Raw genomic sequence first — 18,123 nt, forward strand, 5'->3', positions numbered from 1 at the left:
TATATATTTTTTTATTCCTAAAAAGTTTATCTTTTCAAAATTATATATACAATGTATTTTTTTGTGTTTTTTATATGGATGAAATCTCCATAGATTACAAGATAGATATCATTGATTATCTATTATAATTTATTCAAATATGAAAATCAAGTCAAAATTTTAGGTCCGATCCAATTATGAAAGTCTATATATTGAAGGTTTGGTAGATGTTAAAACACACTTGAAGAAAAAACTTCTTCTAAATACATTTGACGATAGAAGCTCAATTTGAAAGCCGAAGGCATTAGATTTCATCATCATTCTAGTATTCAGGTATGTTTAGGAGTAACTAATTTCTTCATTCATGTGGGTTGAGTGTAATGAAGTATTAATTATTTGTGGATTCATCATTCAATATTATTCTTTTCCCTCATATCTTTGTTTTATTCTTTTTTCAATTGCATAGTCTAGGAATTTTCCACATATTGATCCAAAAGATAGTTTGGAAAATCTGATTATGATAAATAGCTAATTAATATTACATTCTAAACATAGATGTGGTCATTGGTCATTCTTAACATCATCATATAATTCATTAATGCGAACTTAATAATAACAATGTCTAGAAATAGAGTTTTTATTATTCAGGTTTAGGCTTGTTTGCGACAAAATAAAGGTTTGTTACAAAATGTGTGAATGTTAGAAAATGAAGTAGAAATATATTGTTTGTTGTTTTTATTTTGAATGAAATAATGAAACTCAATCCCGATGAAGTTTTTACCATATAATTTCTTAAATCAAGTTGATATTTCCATAGAATTTCTGTTGCTTCTTTATTTAATGTTTATATATATATATATATATATATATATATATATATATATTCCAATCATTTATCTTTTTATATATTTTTTCTATATATCCAATTTATTTGTATATTTATCTTATTTATGTATTTAATCTATTTATATTTCTATCAATCTATTTACTATTATAAATAAATAGAAAATAAATAAATTAATGCAAATGTACAATTAAAAATATTTCAGAATCTTCTATCTCCTCTCAATCATCTTTCATTTAATTTAAACTTTCATATTCTAATATGTGATTTCATTATTTTTTTGTCAAAATAATTTTAGTAGTTTTAAATCAATATATATTTTTAATAAAATTTAAAATATCATTAAATTAATTAGTGACCAATTTAATGATTAATTCATTTGGTACCCAAAACCTTGGTAGCCAATTTTAAAGACCTATTTAGTGACCAATTACAAATTTTTATTCATAACAATGACTATTTTAGTAACAAATAATTTTTAGTTTTTTAGATTGGTATCTAAATTAGTCACTATAGTTACTAACAATTATTGGTTACTCTTTAGGAGTTTTCTTGTTTTATGTGTGTGTGTGTGTGTGTGTATATATATATATATATATATATATATATATATATATATATATATATATATGTATATATATATATATGTATATATATATATATGTATATATATATACATATATATGTATATATATATATATATAAAATTGACAAATATTATAAAAATTTATTTTTTGGTTGAATAATTATTGCATATGGGATGTAATTGTAACGTTTATTTTTGTAGAGTATTATGGATGCAAAGTTGGTGAAGATGAATAAAGAAATTTATGGAAAAGCTTGTATATACTGTCGAGCTGGGAGATGTAACAAAAATTCGTGCAAATTTATGCATGCAGAAACACCGTCTCCACATACTTCCTATCCCGGTATCAATGCCAAAAGAAAAATTTGTGGGAAAAAGCATCATTCATCTTCTAAGATTATCTCCAAGTCCAAGAAAACTTTGGTTCAAAAGAGTGAAGATAGAGACGGGACAAATGTTGTAGTGTCCAAGAAATCATCTCGTACTATATGTAAGTATTGGACCAACAACAAGTGTTTGTATGGTGAACAATGCATCAATTTGCATTCATGGTTTCAAAGTGATGAATTGTCCACAATAATAGAGCTTCACCAACATAAAAAGGTATGCACTTCAAAATCCATAATTAGTAATACAAAATATATTTTGGATAATGGATATTTGGAATAATAATTCAATTGAAATTGATATGATTACATTTTTTGATATTAGGCTATAACTAGAATTACACTTCTAGCTGGAACCAACAAACTTTATTCTGGAAGCACTGATGGCACTGTTCGGATATGGGATTGCCATACAGGTCAATCCCTTAAAGTCATAAATTTTGGTAAAGAGGTTAACTCTTTGATAAGTGAGGGGCCATGGATTTTTGTTGGTTTAAAGAATGCTATCAAGGTAAACACTTTTTTGTCCTTGTTTTATTTTAATTTATAATAATGTTCTACTTATAGGAGTAGTATAAGCAAATTGATTTTGTGGATGTGTTTGTTATAAAGGCTTTTAATACCAAGACCAATTTAGAGTACACTCTTGATGGACCCAAAGGACGGATCCTTCACATGATTGTTGGAAACAACATCCTTTTTGTTGGGGTAGAGGTAATAATCCATATAGAAGTTAAATGTTATCCATGTTAAACTCTACTTTTTTTTCTTTCTTTTTATGCAGTAAATTAATTGATTGAGTTTTATGCTTCATTACATTAAGATTTTTTGAATTGTCTAAACATCTAGTGCCTTTTACCTTATCAATTATTTCATCGTAATTGCTTATGCTAGAACTTTTTTTCCTTGATTAGGTTAAGAATTCTTGTTTTTTAAACATTTGTTTCTAGTGTCCATTGATTTATGTATTATGTAATTTTTAAAATTTTTAGGATGGTGTCATTACTGCATGGAGAGAAAGCTCTGAAACTAAGTCTCCTTTTGAATTGGCTAGCTCACTGATTGGCCACACTAAATCTGTGGTTTGCCTAAGAGTTTCCCTAACTGTTGGATGTAATATGTTGTATTCGGGATCCATGGACCAAAGCATAAAGGTATATCTATCGTGAGTTGATGTCAAATTTTTTTTTCTTGTATTGTGTCAAATTTCCTTGAATTACAAAGTGACTAAATCAGTTATCACTCACTATCCAAATCTTGTTATCATGTTTTCTTCAGGTCTGGAACATAGATACATTATAATGTACAATGACACTTAATGAGCATACTAGTGTAGTCACATCCATTCTCTGCTGGGAATGATATTTGTTTTCAAGTTCATCTGACGGCATAATTAAAATCCAGGCAATGATAGAAGTGGGAACTTTGAGTGTGGTATATACACACAACGAACAAAGCATAAGATACCAAATCATTTGGTTGTACTTTTCTTAGAAAACAAGCTAACAATAGTATTAAAGAAGTTGGTCAATTCACAAAATTCATTATGCTATTATACAAGGTATTATATCACTTTTTGGGATGCATGACGCAAATGGCAAGCCAATATTGTTTTCCTCTTGTACATGAAATTTAGTTTCCATGTACGAATTGCCATCGTAAGTAAACTTGAATTATATTTCCTCTTATACTACTACATATTACCGTGTTGGATATTGTTGCATATTTTAACCATGTCCTTTTCCTGTATAGATTTTCAGAGAGGGGCCGTTTATTTGCTAAGAAAGACATTACATCATTTGAGTTAGTCGCTGATGGAGGACTCTTTCTCACTGGAGATGGGACTGGTTTGCTTAGGGTGTGGAAATGGAATGAGTTACCTAAGGTGGCATCTAATTAAGATGTTTTCTATATTCTTTAGACATGAATTTATCTTTTGTTAGCAAAATGCATTGTGTTCTTCATTCTTATGCATGTTATCTTTTTTGTCATCTTACATCATTAATGCATCTACGTAGCATATACATTACATCTTGTTTATTCATCAAAAGACATGTTTAAATGGAACTTCATCATCTTAACTCTTAGTTCCAAGTCTGTTCACTGATTTTCTAAGTACATTGTTCATATATGTTTCATGATGATGAGTACTTGTTGGGAAACTTCACACACAACATTGTGAGTCTTGACACCATGACACTTAAGGGAGATAGTTTTTGCAATAATATACTTAAATGAGATATGAAATATTTTTTTGTATGGTTTCTATGGTGACACTCACTTCACACTCACTGCATTTGGTTACTGGAGAATTGTCGGTCAATTACAAAAAAAAATTAAAAATAAATTGGCACCCTTTGAGACTATATGTTACTGGGAAAGAGACACTCCTTTGAGACCAAGTATTGCAAGTGCCAAGCTTTTGGTTACTGGAGAATTGTCTGTCAATTGAAAAAAAAAAAGATTGTAGTAAATTGACAGCCTTTTGAGACTATATGTTACTAGGGAAGGAGGCACTCCTTTGAGGCCAAGTGTGGCAAGTGCACAACATTTGAGTGGAAGATCCATGCTTAGTTGGCAGGTAAGTGTCTTCTAGGTCAGAAACCTAAGATAAAATATTTTATAAAGAGAAAGTAAAGCTTCAAAGACTATCTATCTTAGTGTCTTGCCTCAATTAATCAATTGGACTTAGGGACCCAACAAGTTATTCATTATTCTAAAAACATTGTGAAATTTGTGCTTCTTGGGATATCATTGTATGAATTGGACTTGAGATGAGATGATATATTTTCATTTAAAAGCATTCATCATTCTGTTAGCATTATCAGTCTATTTTAGTTGAATATTCTTTGCATTCATACCTTAGTTTAGGCCATTTTCCTGCATTATTGCATTATTTGAATGATTTCATTATGTGTTATCTCTATTTCAGATCATACACTTGGGTTTTGTGTCTTTCTTGTAAACAGGTGCTTTTAGGTGTTGAAATCACAATTTGGAGAGAGTTAGTGTCAAGAATGAAGCATATTGTACTCACTACTATCAGCGCGTGCATTCAAGGGCGACATTCAAATTGTGCAAAAATACATTGGCATCACCTTGATCGTCGACCTAGGGCAGTTCACTTGCTTCACTTTGAATAACGACCCTGCTCTCTCTTGATTATGTGTGTGCCTACACCTGCACATGCGATCGTGATTGGATTTGGATAAACTTGTAAATTGTAAAGTAAATATGCGATGAACTTATGTAACCTTGATGGAAGCAAATTTGTCTTTCATAAAAATGTACGAATATAGTTTATTAGAGACTAAATTTAAAAAAAAAAATATTTTTTTTTTCTCAAAATAAAATGATCACATAGTCCTTCACTTGATAACTATTGATAGAAAAAATAAAAATAAAGACTCACTGTTTTTTAAATTTGTATGTAGGAGTATATAAGCAATGGTCTTAGTTTAATGGTTAATGCTATTTTCTAATATTTGAATCTGCAATGGATAGAAAATGAAATCATAATAAAGTGAGTGATGAAGATTCTTATATGTTAAACCATTGTTGCTCTTCTCAAAGCTTTTGGTGTCAGAAACCTGACAAATTCATATATAACTATCGTTTCTAATGATAATTAATATATGACCAATTGTCTCTATTCAAGTCAGTCTAAGAGACAACTTGAATTTGTGAATGTTTTAATGTGTCCTGCAACATAAAAAGAAAAGAAAGAGAAAGAGTTGAAATGATTTGAATTTTCGAACTCAGCCGATTATGTTGGATCTTAGATGCTTGTGTTGATCTGTGTAGTTTATTTGAATATTGTTTGAACATTTTGAATTTTTCAAAAAATAGGTTTTGTTTGAATAGATTTTTGTTATGGGAGATTTCAAAATATAAGAATATACGGGTATATTGATTGTACGGATAAATGTTTTTTTTTTTGAAATTAATAGAAAAATTGCCATTTTAATTCAGTCTTGTCTAAGAAAATAGTAATATTTTATTTCACCAGAAAATTGCATACAATTTTTTACCAAACAAAGTTGCATTTTTAGTAATTTGTCCAATTAACATTAAATAATGTTAATTTAACTTAGAAACCGTTTGAAAAATAACCAATTCGTTTAAGATCAGTCTAAATCCGGTGACAAATAATATTGGTTCAGTCCAAAAATAAGTTTAAACTATAATAAATTTCAATTACATATCTGAAAAATATTTAATACAAAAGGTGGGTCTTACTGAAAATTTTCATCCGAATTTTCATACAAAACATAATCATGTATTATTTGTAAATATAAAAAAAGGACATTTATAATAAGACCAAAGACGTTTTGTTTGAGTTTTTTTATGACAAAAGTATTGTTGTTCCTTATTATTTCTAGTGAACCCTAATTCTATGTACAACTTAAATTTCCAATTTAATTTCGAACAGTAATTTAAACCCTCATCATAGAAAACCAAATAGATGCTAATAACTTATTAAGACTTCTTTTCTTAATAAGCACTTTCGGAAAACTAGAAATACAAAAATAATAATACTAACTTCTTCAACTAAAATTGGATATCTACAAACTAAGTCGTAAAAATTAATTGATATTCACTTTCCAAAATTTAACCTTTAAAATTTTTTGAGGGAGATACAATAAGCAGCATAATTTTAATTCTTGTCCAGACGTAGAAAACCATGACCAAATAGTCCAAAAATGAAGACAACATTGATTTATCACTTTCTTATACGTAGGGTCAATCAAGTTTATACATAGTTAATGTCATTCTGTAACAGTTTTATTTAACTTCCCAGAGCAAAATGGGCATCACTGATGAATTACAAAAAATATCATTTACAACATCGATCAAAGACATAATCTCCAGCTTGATCCATCCACTTTCAGTATTCACCGCAAACGAGGTTTATTTTTAGCTCGAACACTGTAACATGTTAATAGATAACCTGAAAAAGAAAATTTCTGTGACAAAAAGGTTTTAGTTGGTTCCTCCTCTAACCCAGCGATGAGATCCTGCTCTTCCCAAACTAGAATAGTAATCGCCCACATTTGCCACAAATAGTGGATCCCTATCTTCCATTGTGCCCTCTTTACAGTCACCACCTGACATATTATCTAGCTCTGTCTTCTCCAACTCTTTCGTCAAATCCTCCATTGTCTTCTTTAAATTTGCTTTGCTCATCTGGCCTGCTTCCTCTGTAGAGAGACCAACCATTGTAACTTTTGGAAGAAAGTGGGTTGCTTTCGTATCTTCCTTATTTACACCTTTTTTAGATGATCCTGCTTTTTCATCACACTGTTTTGGCCATAGGTGATGAAACCAATTTCCAAATGGTAGATTTAGTCTGAAACTAGGTTGTCTGATTGCTTCAGTATTATCATCCAAACTGCAATTAGAAGAGTTTATGCATTCAGAAATTTTCCTATCATCTTCCACTTCAGGGTTCTCAAGGCAACGCCTTGACTCGGTAGCTCTCAGATAAGAAGCTTCACTTCTGCAGGATAACAAATATATGTTACAAAGCATTGAACATCCAACTTTAAAAGTTCTGTTTGATATTGTCCGCTGTTATATTAAAATTGAAATATTATCGAGATTGTCAGTTGCTTGAGCTTATTTGTAGATTAATCTCTAATCAGTTGTAAAGTTGATTTAAGTCGTCGAATAAAGCTTCCTACTCATTTATTAACATGGTCGGGAGTCAACTGATTACAAAAATTATTTCGGAGTTTCAGCTGCTATTCAAATGCAAAACATAAATTCATGAAAATAGAGGGTTTAGCTAGGGTAACGAGTACAACACTTTCTAAACATATGAAATTAGTACCCAAAACATTTTTCAGTCAAGATTTCAGATCAAGCAACAGTATTTGGGCTATGGTTAACGGAAGAAAAAATGAACAATGCACTGAAATGGGAAGGCACCTAGTTCAGTTCTTTGAATTGTTTAAACTTTAAAATTTAAAATTAAAATACAAAGGAAACACAACTGAAAAGATATGGAAAACATTCCATCCAGAACGCTCTCCCTCAAATTTGAGGGGTATGGGATGGGATCATAAGATATCTCGATGGATTTTATGAGTTCCATGATCAAAAGAACAGATTTTTTAAATTGGTAGCAGTAGACCATTTGAGTAAATATGCTCATTTATGCCAAGGGGAAGCTGCACTCTGTCAACGGGGATGTTGGTTTACATGAGTTTCCTAGCGTAATGGTTTCAGAATGATGCAACTTCATTAGTAAATTTTGGCTATGCTCTGGCTACTACAAGTTAAGTGCAGCATATGATCCACAAAAACAGGTGGCCAAAATGGCACCTTTTAACTTGTTCGTAGCACTTTGTGAATCACTGTCATCATTAACTGAAATAATAAGCAATAGCACGAGAGTTCTTGTCCAACTATTGTAATATTTTCCATAAGATGTGTCTTTTAAAATCAGTCGATGGCATGGAGCCATCCTGTTTTTACTATTCTTTCAATATTTACTTAGAAGCTAGACTCTATCACTATAATTAATTACTGCAATCCCTTACATTAGAAACTTGAAGGGCACAACATTCATTTCGGTAGCATAGGGAAAGGAGTACAATATGTAAATGCAGCTTTTATCATGTATCTTTTCTAGCATTGATCCTTTGAGTCTAACTCAACCTAACAAAATGAACTGGTAAAGGTTTGCACTTATTTACATACTTTAATTTGACATATATCTATTTGATGTAAAATCTTCAACACATTCTTCACACCTAGGACTTGCAAACACACCTGGGACTTGCATCTCAAGCTTGAAAATAAATATTTATGGATAATTTGAGCTTAAACTGAGCTTACACTTAGCGTGTCATGTATAAGTGGATTTTAAGGCTTCGCAGACAAATTCTAGAGAAGATAACGGGGATGACTGACAACAGCTTCCCAATTTAAATCCCTCCATAATCCTGTCCATACTGCATTTCTACAGTTATAAATAATAGGAAAGGATTCTTTAAGCAGTGACAGAACATTCTTCTTGGTGGTTGAGACAAAAAAAGCTCTATTTAGATGAGGAGCCTAACAAATCAATGATATGAGTTTAACAAAATCTGAACCAAATTTACACATTTCCACAGGTGCAATGGTAAAGTCAATGCACAGCACAAACAACTGAATGTGTGTGTGTGTGTGTGTGTGTGTATATATATATATATATATATATATATATATATATATATATAATAATGTAATAAGGAAGCTCTTGATTTCCCTGTTTAACCTATGTACAACAGACCTGGATATTAAATTATGAAAAAATAATTACATATCCAACCAAAGTTATCTGAGTTGGTATAAATATTATTAATTCTTAGGCAAGATTTGCTAAAACCTTTTTTTTAATGCAAGAAAACTCTAGAAAAGGAAACCACTGAAGTAAAGACAGGAGTTAAATGCAACGAATTATACATTTCAGTTTCAAAGGCTTAAAAAAAAATATATAAAACATACCTTCTCTCAAATGAGTCAACCAAATACGGAAATTTAGGTTGTATGCCTGTTGCTTTTCTCAACCACCTATTACCCAGAAATACTTTGTCAACAGTATAGTGGAACTGGAGTTCGGCAGCTTTTGAAATAACACTTAGTGGTATACTAGGATGACCCATTTCGTCAAGCAACTCCTGAACCTATCAGGAAAAATTCAACAGTGATAATCCATCTTTTTAAAGAGAAATAGGACTAGATATTAATGTTATGTATAACTCAAGTTCATTCCTTCTAAACAAATATAATGAATGAAACATTGAGCACAACTCTTATTTTCAGGAACAAGTTACATGATGTATCTCAGAACAACCTTTCTATTATACACAGATCATTTCGGGTGCCTTTAATTGTTGAGTTTGAGACCATCTTGAATAGGATTTTGAATTGATAGGGCCTGCTATATTGAATTTGAAGTATTTTTAAATTTATGTTACTGAGTTTTTTCTTGAATGTATTCAAAAAGTCACGATTTGAAGTCTGGATAAAGTAGTCACGGAGACAGGATTCTAAAATATAACACTTTCAGAATACTGTCCCTAGCATCAGTGGATCATGTATAAGAAAGCAAATATAGCCTTTTTTGTAGGAGAACTAGGACAAAATGTTGTGCTGCATATTCCACTCTTACATATTACCATGTTTATCTCATAAGCTTCTGAACACAAGTCCTTTAAACTTATGCTCTAACGAACTATCAAATTATTATATATCATCTAAAGTTGTTCACTTGACTTAAAGATTTGAGAAAATTTGTTTTAAGCTTAAACTCTTTTTTTGTGTAAAAAGTCTTGAAAGCTTTATTTGCAGTATATTAACTTCATTTTTTGTATTGTGTCTATTTGTAGCATAAAGGTATCTTTTACGAGGTTTTATCACCAAAAGACTAATGTTACATATTTATCTCTATTATATAATACTAGATAACTATGTTATACATAATTATGTATTCATGTTTTTTTCTCCATATTTTTTTTTCCAAATATTCTTAAACATTACAGAATATCTTATAGGACAGTTTTGGGTATAGAAGGGCCAAATTTGGACTTGGGCCGAACACTCTTTGACTTTAGGGATTAAAAAATCCTAATCACTTTTTCACATCAGCCACTCTGATGCCACCCGCTCCCAGAATTCTAATCGTTTTCTCTTCTCTAGAAAACCTTCTGCAACCCTAGACAAGAGCAGAAGTTCTGAAAAGAAGGGGCCAAACAACTGCAGAATACGCCACCAAGATGGTCACAAAATACTGCCAGAGATGGCTGGTAAAGAAGTGAGAGAGAAACGCCAAATCAAGAGACAGGTGACAAATTAGAAAAAACAGAATAGAGGCCCAATCCTGGCGACAAGGGCTACTACAGTCACAACCATGAACTACACAACCACGAAGGGCTCCATTGGCCAGGAGCTAATCAGCTCTGCCACTACTCAGCTCCACCATGGCACTATAGCTAGCTATGCACAACTCCATCTGTGAGATTCTTTAGCACTACCGCTGGAAAAAGAAAACTTTCTTTCTCTATCACGTATGTTGTTTAACAAAATTATTTTTTCATGAATTTCATCATACCTCTGGTGGCTCCCCAAGACTATCTCCCATTTCCTCAATAACTTCTGCGGCCAAGTTGTCATCAACCACATCCCGCCGCCTCTGCATGTGCCGGGTTTGGATTAAGGTATGGAAATGTTGATCAACAGCTTCTTCGAGAATATTGTCAAGCATGTTTTTATCAAAGAAGTAGGGAGTATACCTGATTGAACAAAGAAACAATGTACGTGTAATATATTCAATTCCATGCTTTGGTAGAAACGTTTTTTTATCTAAAGAGTTTGGTATCAATGAAACATAATGAGATAAATAATCAAGAGTAAACACAAAACCTAACACATCAAATAGCATATCGCAAATCAACATTATTACTATTACCGAGGATTGAAAACTGACCAAAATCATATTAAATCTGTCAATATACAATTGGAAAAGAAACAAGTACAGAGATTCCTGTTGAATTACATACTTTAATAAAAAAAGAGAGGTATCCATCCATTGAAAATCCAAAACAATTATTTGTTTAATATTAAATATCAAATCAAAAAGATAAAAAGTTGTGGTAAAAAAACTACAGTTCACATGAAACAAGAAAGAAGCTGAGAAACACACCATTTAATCCCATCTGTAGTTGCTATTGCAATATCTAAGTTCTCGGCACTAAACACAGGAACCCCATCAACCTTTTTCCTGACACCATGCTGTGATATTGCCTTCAGCAGTTTATTGGCTGCCTTGACCTAATGGGGATGTATTTATTATTAATACAGAAGGCCGTGAATAAAACTGGAAGATATGCAACAATGAAAATCTAATAATACCTGCTTCTCATTTGGAACAAACTGGAACAAGTGAGGTTTTTCCTGAATGAAGTGTAATGTACAATGTTATAAATTAAGCGAAAAAGAAAAAACTAACAAAGAAGATTAATACATCAAAATTCCATAATTAGGAACATAAATCTGCATGCATTGCCATGTCTAAACAACCTCATCATTATTACATTACATAGAACCAACAGTACCTTGAAATGTTCATAAGCCAGGTCAAGACGACAGGCACCGACCACACCACTTGGAATATTCAGCTTTTTGACATATGAAACTAATGCCATTAAAAATATCAGTAACAAGTGAAAAAGTAATTACTGATCAGATATTAACATTAGCCAAGCTAAAGATGTTAATAGAGTAAATTCATGGACAAGCAGGGAGCTAACAAGGATAAATGGGAACATACAAAATATATACCGAGTTAAGGGGAATATATTAGTCAGTATGAGATCACGATCGGACATAGTAGGCCAGTATATTTGCATTGCAGGTAGCGATATGTATGGAAAAATCCTTTAGGATTCTTGGGGCATCTACGCCCAGTTTATTAGTCCCTTCACTTTGGAACAGTTTTTGTTGGCTTCATATAACAATATGGTAAAAGTAAGGAAGATAACAACTGATTGGGCCCAAATGATTGCATCGTCGAAGGTGCCAATCTGCCACTTGCTTTGTGGCTTTTATTTGGTGTGCAGTACATGGCCACTTTAATTTTAGTTGCCATTTTTAGATATGCATAGATTGGACAGCCTTGTCACATTCTTGATTTTATTTTTTCCTTGTATCAGTTTTTTTGGAGTTGCACAGAGGATATCTAATATCTTATTCTTCCCTACTTTTAGGTTCCTCAATCCACCCCAGCAAAATGTTTTTCTTTTCTATTTGAAATACTAATGAACATTCAAATGCTAATCAGCCTTGGTACGGTTAAAGGACACAGTGCTATTTATATATATCATCATAAACATAAATTTCATCAAGTTCTATATAAAAAAATAGATAGGAATATTGATCAAAACAACCTTGAAGTAAATCATAAGAAAGAAATGGATTGGTAAAGCAACAACATACAATTATACAAAGACTAGAGAAATTCATAAGATTTATATATCTAACCTGCATCTCCTAGATCAATAAAAAAGCGAAATACAGGGCCATTTCTCTCACTCTTGGTGATCGCTGCAAATATTTTTTTCAGCCACTCAGGGGTTCTGCAGATGATATATAATAGGTGAAAATTCATATCTTCAGAAAAAATAAAGTTCGTAAAAGCTTGATCTATATGACTAACAATTTCAACCAAGCATCTTTATCTTTGCTGAAAATTCCTTTCAATGTTCACGAATCTATAATCAGCAACTCCTAAACTTCTTCAAAGCTTAAGCAAGATGTCCCACGTTTGCTACACAAGTAAGGAATTATCTCACAAGAATCACATCTTCACTCTTAGCATCTCAGGTAGTAAGATCACTAAGTGCAACCAAACTCAAGCATCACATATGATATGGTTGTGTTCGGCTATATATACTTGATTAAACTCTTATCAAGCATGTATCACATAAAAGACTTACATATAAATACTAAGCTTCAGAGTTGACGCAATTATACTGTGCCAAAACATAAATCCAAACATGCATCTAGAGAGTTAATTGAAATATGCTGGTGCAGATAACATTTTATTCTCATTAGCTTTCTGAAGACACTTTCACAAATACTTACGCCGCAAGATGAGCTTAAATAAGTTCTTCCAAATACTTGTACGAGTCCTAGACAGTTTTATCAGAAAAAATGTTCTATAGTGTAGATTTTTGTTTCATCTTCGATTATAAAATGCTACTTTTTGTTCATTTCTTTTTCTGTTTTCAAATGTTTCATGTTTTCATTGACTAACAACTATATTCATATAATCAGTTTATCATCCATCTCATTCCACTTCATTTTCTTCCCACCTCTCATCCACTCTCACCACATCACTTGTCACGTTTATCACTTTTTCTCTCAACCTTTCATTTTTTTTCTCTGTCTCTCTCTTCGTAGGTCCTACCAGTCAAATCCACCCCAAAATGGATTCAACATTTATATGTCTCCCACTGCAAACAAAATGAAAAACGCCATTCTTGAAATTGAAATTCAAAACGAAATTTTAAGAAAAAATTTCGCGAACCATTACTTTCAGGAACTAACAATCCCTTTTCTTTTCATCTCGAAATAATTCCAAAGACCAAGAATAAATAATACGATTCCTAGAAAAGAGGGAGGAACCTTTTCGAAATGAAGGGAATGTCAAAGTGCGTGGAAACAGCCATGAGGCCCGTCCCGGAGAGGTCGCACATGCTGAACACCTGCCCGACGAAGGCAGGCCCCCCGCTGCCGCCCTTCCCATTGGCGCCTAGCCGAGCGACGCTCACCGATTTCGCGGCAGGGCGCGCGGGCTCGGCGGTGCTCGCGGTGGAGTCGAGGGCGTTTGAGGCTGAGAGCGGCGGCGCGAAGAGGAGAGGGAGAGAAAGTGAAGAGGGCGGGTGCGGGAGCGTGAGAGACGGAGGGTTTGGGGGATTGAAGAGAGATGCGAAGTTAGAGGCAGTGGATTGGAGGAAGGTGGCGATGTGGTTGTTGTGGTGGCGGCGACGGCGGTGAGGCTCTGACGGAAGAGCCATGCAGTGAGCATCGACGGATGAAGTATGGGTTGGGAATGGGGGGTTTTGAGGTGAGGGAGTGACGGAGGGAGAGTGTCGAGGAATCAGTTATTTTCAAAGGATGAAGAGCTCACGCTAATGTGACCTTTATTTTATTTTCTTCTAAATATTTTAAAAATAAAAATAAATAAATAATTTATAACCTATAACAATATATAAAAATAAAAATAAATAAATAATTTATAACATATAATCTATAACAATTCATAAAGGGGATTCCTCTTTTTGTATCCACTTTTCATTTTCCAATTTTACTTCTAATTACTATTTTAAAAATTAAAAATTTATTATATATATTTTAAAAATAAATATTATTGATCTTATAAAAATTTAAAAATACGGATACACAAACGCTGTCGCGCCTGTGTGTTCGTTAATAATATATAAAAAGATTTTCTCTTTTATGTTCACATTTCAAAATATCAATTTTATCCTTTAAAATATAATTATTTATTAAAATTTTGAAACTTGACCGTTATTTTTATAAACTTTTTTTCTCTATTTGTCAACAATTATTCTCTCACCTTTTTTTATATATTTCACTTTATTTTTAATAAATATAAGTTTATTTTATATATTAACTTAATAATTATAACAATATATAAAGAGAATTTCCTATTTTGTATATACATTTCAAACTATCAATTTTATCCTTTAAAATGTAATTATTTATTAAATTTTTGAAAATTGATAGTTATTTTTAATTTTTTTATTTATCAACAATTATTCTCTCATCTTTTCTTATATATTTCACTTTATTTTTAATAAATATAATTTTATTTTATATGTTAATTTAATAACATTATATTATCATCACCTACTAATATAATATCACGTATATTTAAAAATACATACCTGCATAAATAATAACAATTGTGAACGTCAAAATAATTTTGAAAATAGAAACTAATAGAAACTAAGAAAAATGTGTACCTTATTCAAATTAAATAAGTGATTAAAATAATGATATTATTTTTGTGATACGATAAAAATAGGTTAAGTTAACTTTACATCAATTCATACTATGATATTTTAATCAGCAAATTGTTTGTGGAACATTGAACTAAGTTGTTTGGGGTATTGATTTTTAGTTAAAGTCTAACTGGGAAAATGAAAAACATATTTGAAGGGAAAGATTATCAAAATCTATTTAATTAGATATATCAGTTTTTGTCTTAAAAAAATATTGGATTTTTTTTAATTAAATAAAATTTTAAAATTTGAGAGACTAACTTTTTAAACAAATATAGATAATATTATTTGTGAACATTAGTATTATTATATTGATTAACTCTCTTATTATATAGTATATCATACATTAAATGTTAGGAGACAATTTTAAAAGTTGATTGAATGATTTTCTTTTAAAACTTCAGCACTTTTTTGTGAGATGTGTTTTCTTTAATATGTTATCATGTATTTTAAAAAATTATCATATATATTATTACACTTTATGTTAATTTCATATAAACAAGACTCAAATTTTATAAAATTCCTAACAAAGAAAATGACTTAGTAAGGCCGGTGTGAAAAATAATCTTTTGGATTGGACTTCATTATTGAACTCAGATTGATAATGACTAAAGAGTAGGAAGGAATTGATTTTCATGATCTTCATAATTTTTGTTTGGGCATGCTAAACAAAAGTTTGGTTGGAAGTTTGCGACCAAAATATTATACTTTCTTGTGTTTTCAAATTCAAATTGACCACACCATATTTTTTGCAACATCAAAATTTTCTATAATAAGTTTTATCAATGTTTGTTAAAATAGCACTTCCCATTAGGATACTTCAAAGTTGGATGAGGATTGCAAATTTAAAGTTCCCACAAAAATTTACAAAATTTTTTTGGCTCTTTGCTTGGAGTTCTCCTTCACATGTCGATGTATATGTAATGAAGAGCATTTAGATCTCTTATTAACCAGAAAATTTTTAATTTGTTCCAAATTGTAAAATATCATCATGAACAAAATGATACAAGCCTTTCTTTCTTAAGAAAATAATTTATTTGTACTTATATTTTGATGTCGAATTATCAAAAAATAAAGTAAATAAAGCCTAAAATAAACGTGTACATATCATTTCTTTTACTTATCTCATCAATCGACAAAATGGGTCATCGAAAAAAAATAAAGTCAAGAGTTATTTGGAATGAAAATCCTCATTCACGTTCTAATAAGTTTTATACCAAAAAAATTCATATATTTTTATTTATCATGTCATCATATATATATATATATATATATATATATATATATATATATATATATTACATGATTCTACTTAAAGGAAAAATTATAACTATTAAAAATGTCTATAAATATAATCATAATTATAACCATGAATAGGTTAAGAATATTTCTCTTAATCAATAATAAAATAATAAAATAAAGTAAATAATTATAATGATAATATCTCAATATTCCTTCAAGTTGGAATACAAAGGTTTTGAATGTTTAATTTATGCAAAAGAGTTTCAAATTGTGTTTTTCCCAACGCCTTTGTAAAAAAATATTTACTAATTGTATCCTAGTAAGAACACATTAAGGACAAATGATGTCAGTTGTTACTTTATTACAAACAAAATGACAATCAACTTCAATATGTTTTATTTTATTTTTTTGAAGAAATGAATTTGTAAGTAAGATATCGACCAATGAAACTCCTCAATTCAAAATATGATGTAAATGTATTATATGGGTCTATTGGATCTATTATACCCATTTTACCCTTTTCTTATACCAAAATGAGTCTAATTCAACTCAAAATCTACTCAATTTGATACGCCATACTCAGATCAAGACATTTACCCAATCTTATTTCTATCAAAATAGTTCAATCTTACTTTACAAACATAGTTCAATATCTTAGACACTTATCAAAATTTTATCATCACCATCATCATAAACTAGAATCAGTAATATTCTACCTCTTACTGGCTTTCCTTACTCGAATATAGCTTTTATCATACCTAAACTTTACATAATTGAAAACATAGTCACTCACAACTAAAGACCTAGAGAAAAGTATTCCAAACATGACAGAAATTAGTACATGATAAAATAAGCTAAAAATATCACCTTTCTCAATTGTCTTTATTAAGAATGATGACTAAAACACTATACAAATTAGAGAGAGAATTTTTTATAGAATAAATAGAAATTTACTTTATTTTAAAATCCAGTCAATCTATAATGTTCCTTAGCTCTTGAATTGCTCCATGGTAAGATCAAATTCTGAAATAGATAAAAATTAGAGCGATCAAACTCTAAAATATATGAAAATTGGAGATGAAATTGAGAAAAAAGGAGTGAAAAAATGACTTGGAGAAAAGAGGGTGAGAGAAGGGAGAAAAATGTCAATGTTGGGGATGAAAAGAGTATGTTGGGTACCTTGGTAGAAAAGAGTGTCATTAGGAGGGATGAGCCGGACAAAACTATGCTTTCCCACCATAGCCATTATCTCTCCTTTGTCCAAATGCAATTAAGCTCCAACAAGTTGCATCTGAGTCAATCTCATTTTCTTAAAATTAAAAACTTAATGTTCAATATAATCATATAACTAGGATTAGTTGAAGCACACATCTTAAACTGTTCGGTGATTTAAAGTGAATTTTATAAAAGAAGAGAGGACCATGTCTTTCGTGATAAAAACTTATTTCAAACAAACAATTACAGAGTTTAATAAATTATCATCATAATGGGTTCTCTGTAAAACTACAA

General features: G+C 30.7%; 1 protein-coding gene, 1 long non-coding RNA gene and 1 pseudogene across 3 annotated transcripts; 1 reads left to right on the forward strand and 2 right to left on the reverse strand.

Annotated features, from left to right (window-relative positions):
* The first annotated feature begins 227 nt into the window (after window positions 1-227).
* Window positions 228-5,098, forward strand: LOC114180845 (zinc finger CCCH domain-containing protein 17-like; annotated as a pseudogene). The gene is made up of 8 exons (XR_014994702.1): window positions 228-312; window positions 1,611-2,012; window positions 2,121-2,306; window positions 2,408-2,509; window positions 2,788-2,949; window positions 3,032-3,249; window positions 3,352-3,453; window positions 3,548-5,098. The product of XR_014994702.1 is annotated as a zinc finger CCCH domain-containing protein 17-like (transcript).
* A 1,390-nt stretch (window positions 5,099-6,488) lies between these two features.
* On the reverse strand, window positions 6,489-14,464 carry LOC114182285 (Tic22-like family protein). The gene is made up of 8 exons (XM_028069123.2): window positions 13,970-14,464; window positions 12,824-12,918; window positions 11,899-11,978; window positions 11,696-11,737; window positions 11,487-11,614; window positions 10,896-11,076; window positions 9,290-9,468; window positions 6,489-7,295 (listed from the first exon to the last, which is right to left on the reverse strand). Exons 1-8 carry the CDS (start codon window positions 14,359-14,361, stop codon window positions 6,779-6,781), a joined length of 1,614 nt encoding a protein of 537 aa, XP_027924924.2. The 5' UTR covers window positions 14,362-14,464; the 3' UTR covers window positions 6,489-6,778.
* A 3,000-nt stretch (window positions 14,465-17,464) lies between these two features.
* Window positions 17,465-18,112, reverse strand: LOC146887258 (uncharacterized). The gene is made up of 2 exons (XR_014994380.1): window positions 17,794-18,112; window positions 17,465-17,637 (listed from the first exon to the last, which is right to left on the reverse strand). It is a non-coding gene; the product is annotated as an uncharacterized LOC146887258 (long non-coding RNA).
* Window positions 18,113-18,123: the final 11 nt, after the last annotated feature.

This window comes from Vigna unguiculata, chromosome 4 (assembly GCF_037176805.1).
Source record: "Vigna unguiculata cultivar grain cowpea cultivar isolate G323 ecotype 2 chromosome 4, ASM3717680v1, whole genome shotgun sequence".
Lineage (NCBI taxonomy): Eukaryota > Viridiplantae > Streptophyta > Magnoliopsida > Fabales > Fabaceae > Vigna > Vigna unguiculata.

Coding starts and splice junctions, on each gene's coding strand:
- LOC114182285 (XM_028069123.2), bottom strand. CDS start 14,361: ATGGCTCTTCCGTCAGAGCCTCACCGCCGTCGCCGCCACCACAACAAC. Junction 11,979..12,823: donor TATTGATCTAGGAGATGCAG/GTTAGATATATA, acceptor TAATGGCATTAG/TTTCATATGTCAAAAAGCTG. Junction 7,296..9,289: donor GTTGACTCATTTGAGAGAAG/GTATGTTTTATA, acceptor GTTATCCTGCAG/AAGTGAAGCTTCTTATCTGA.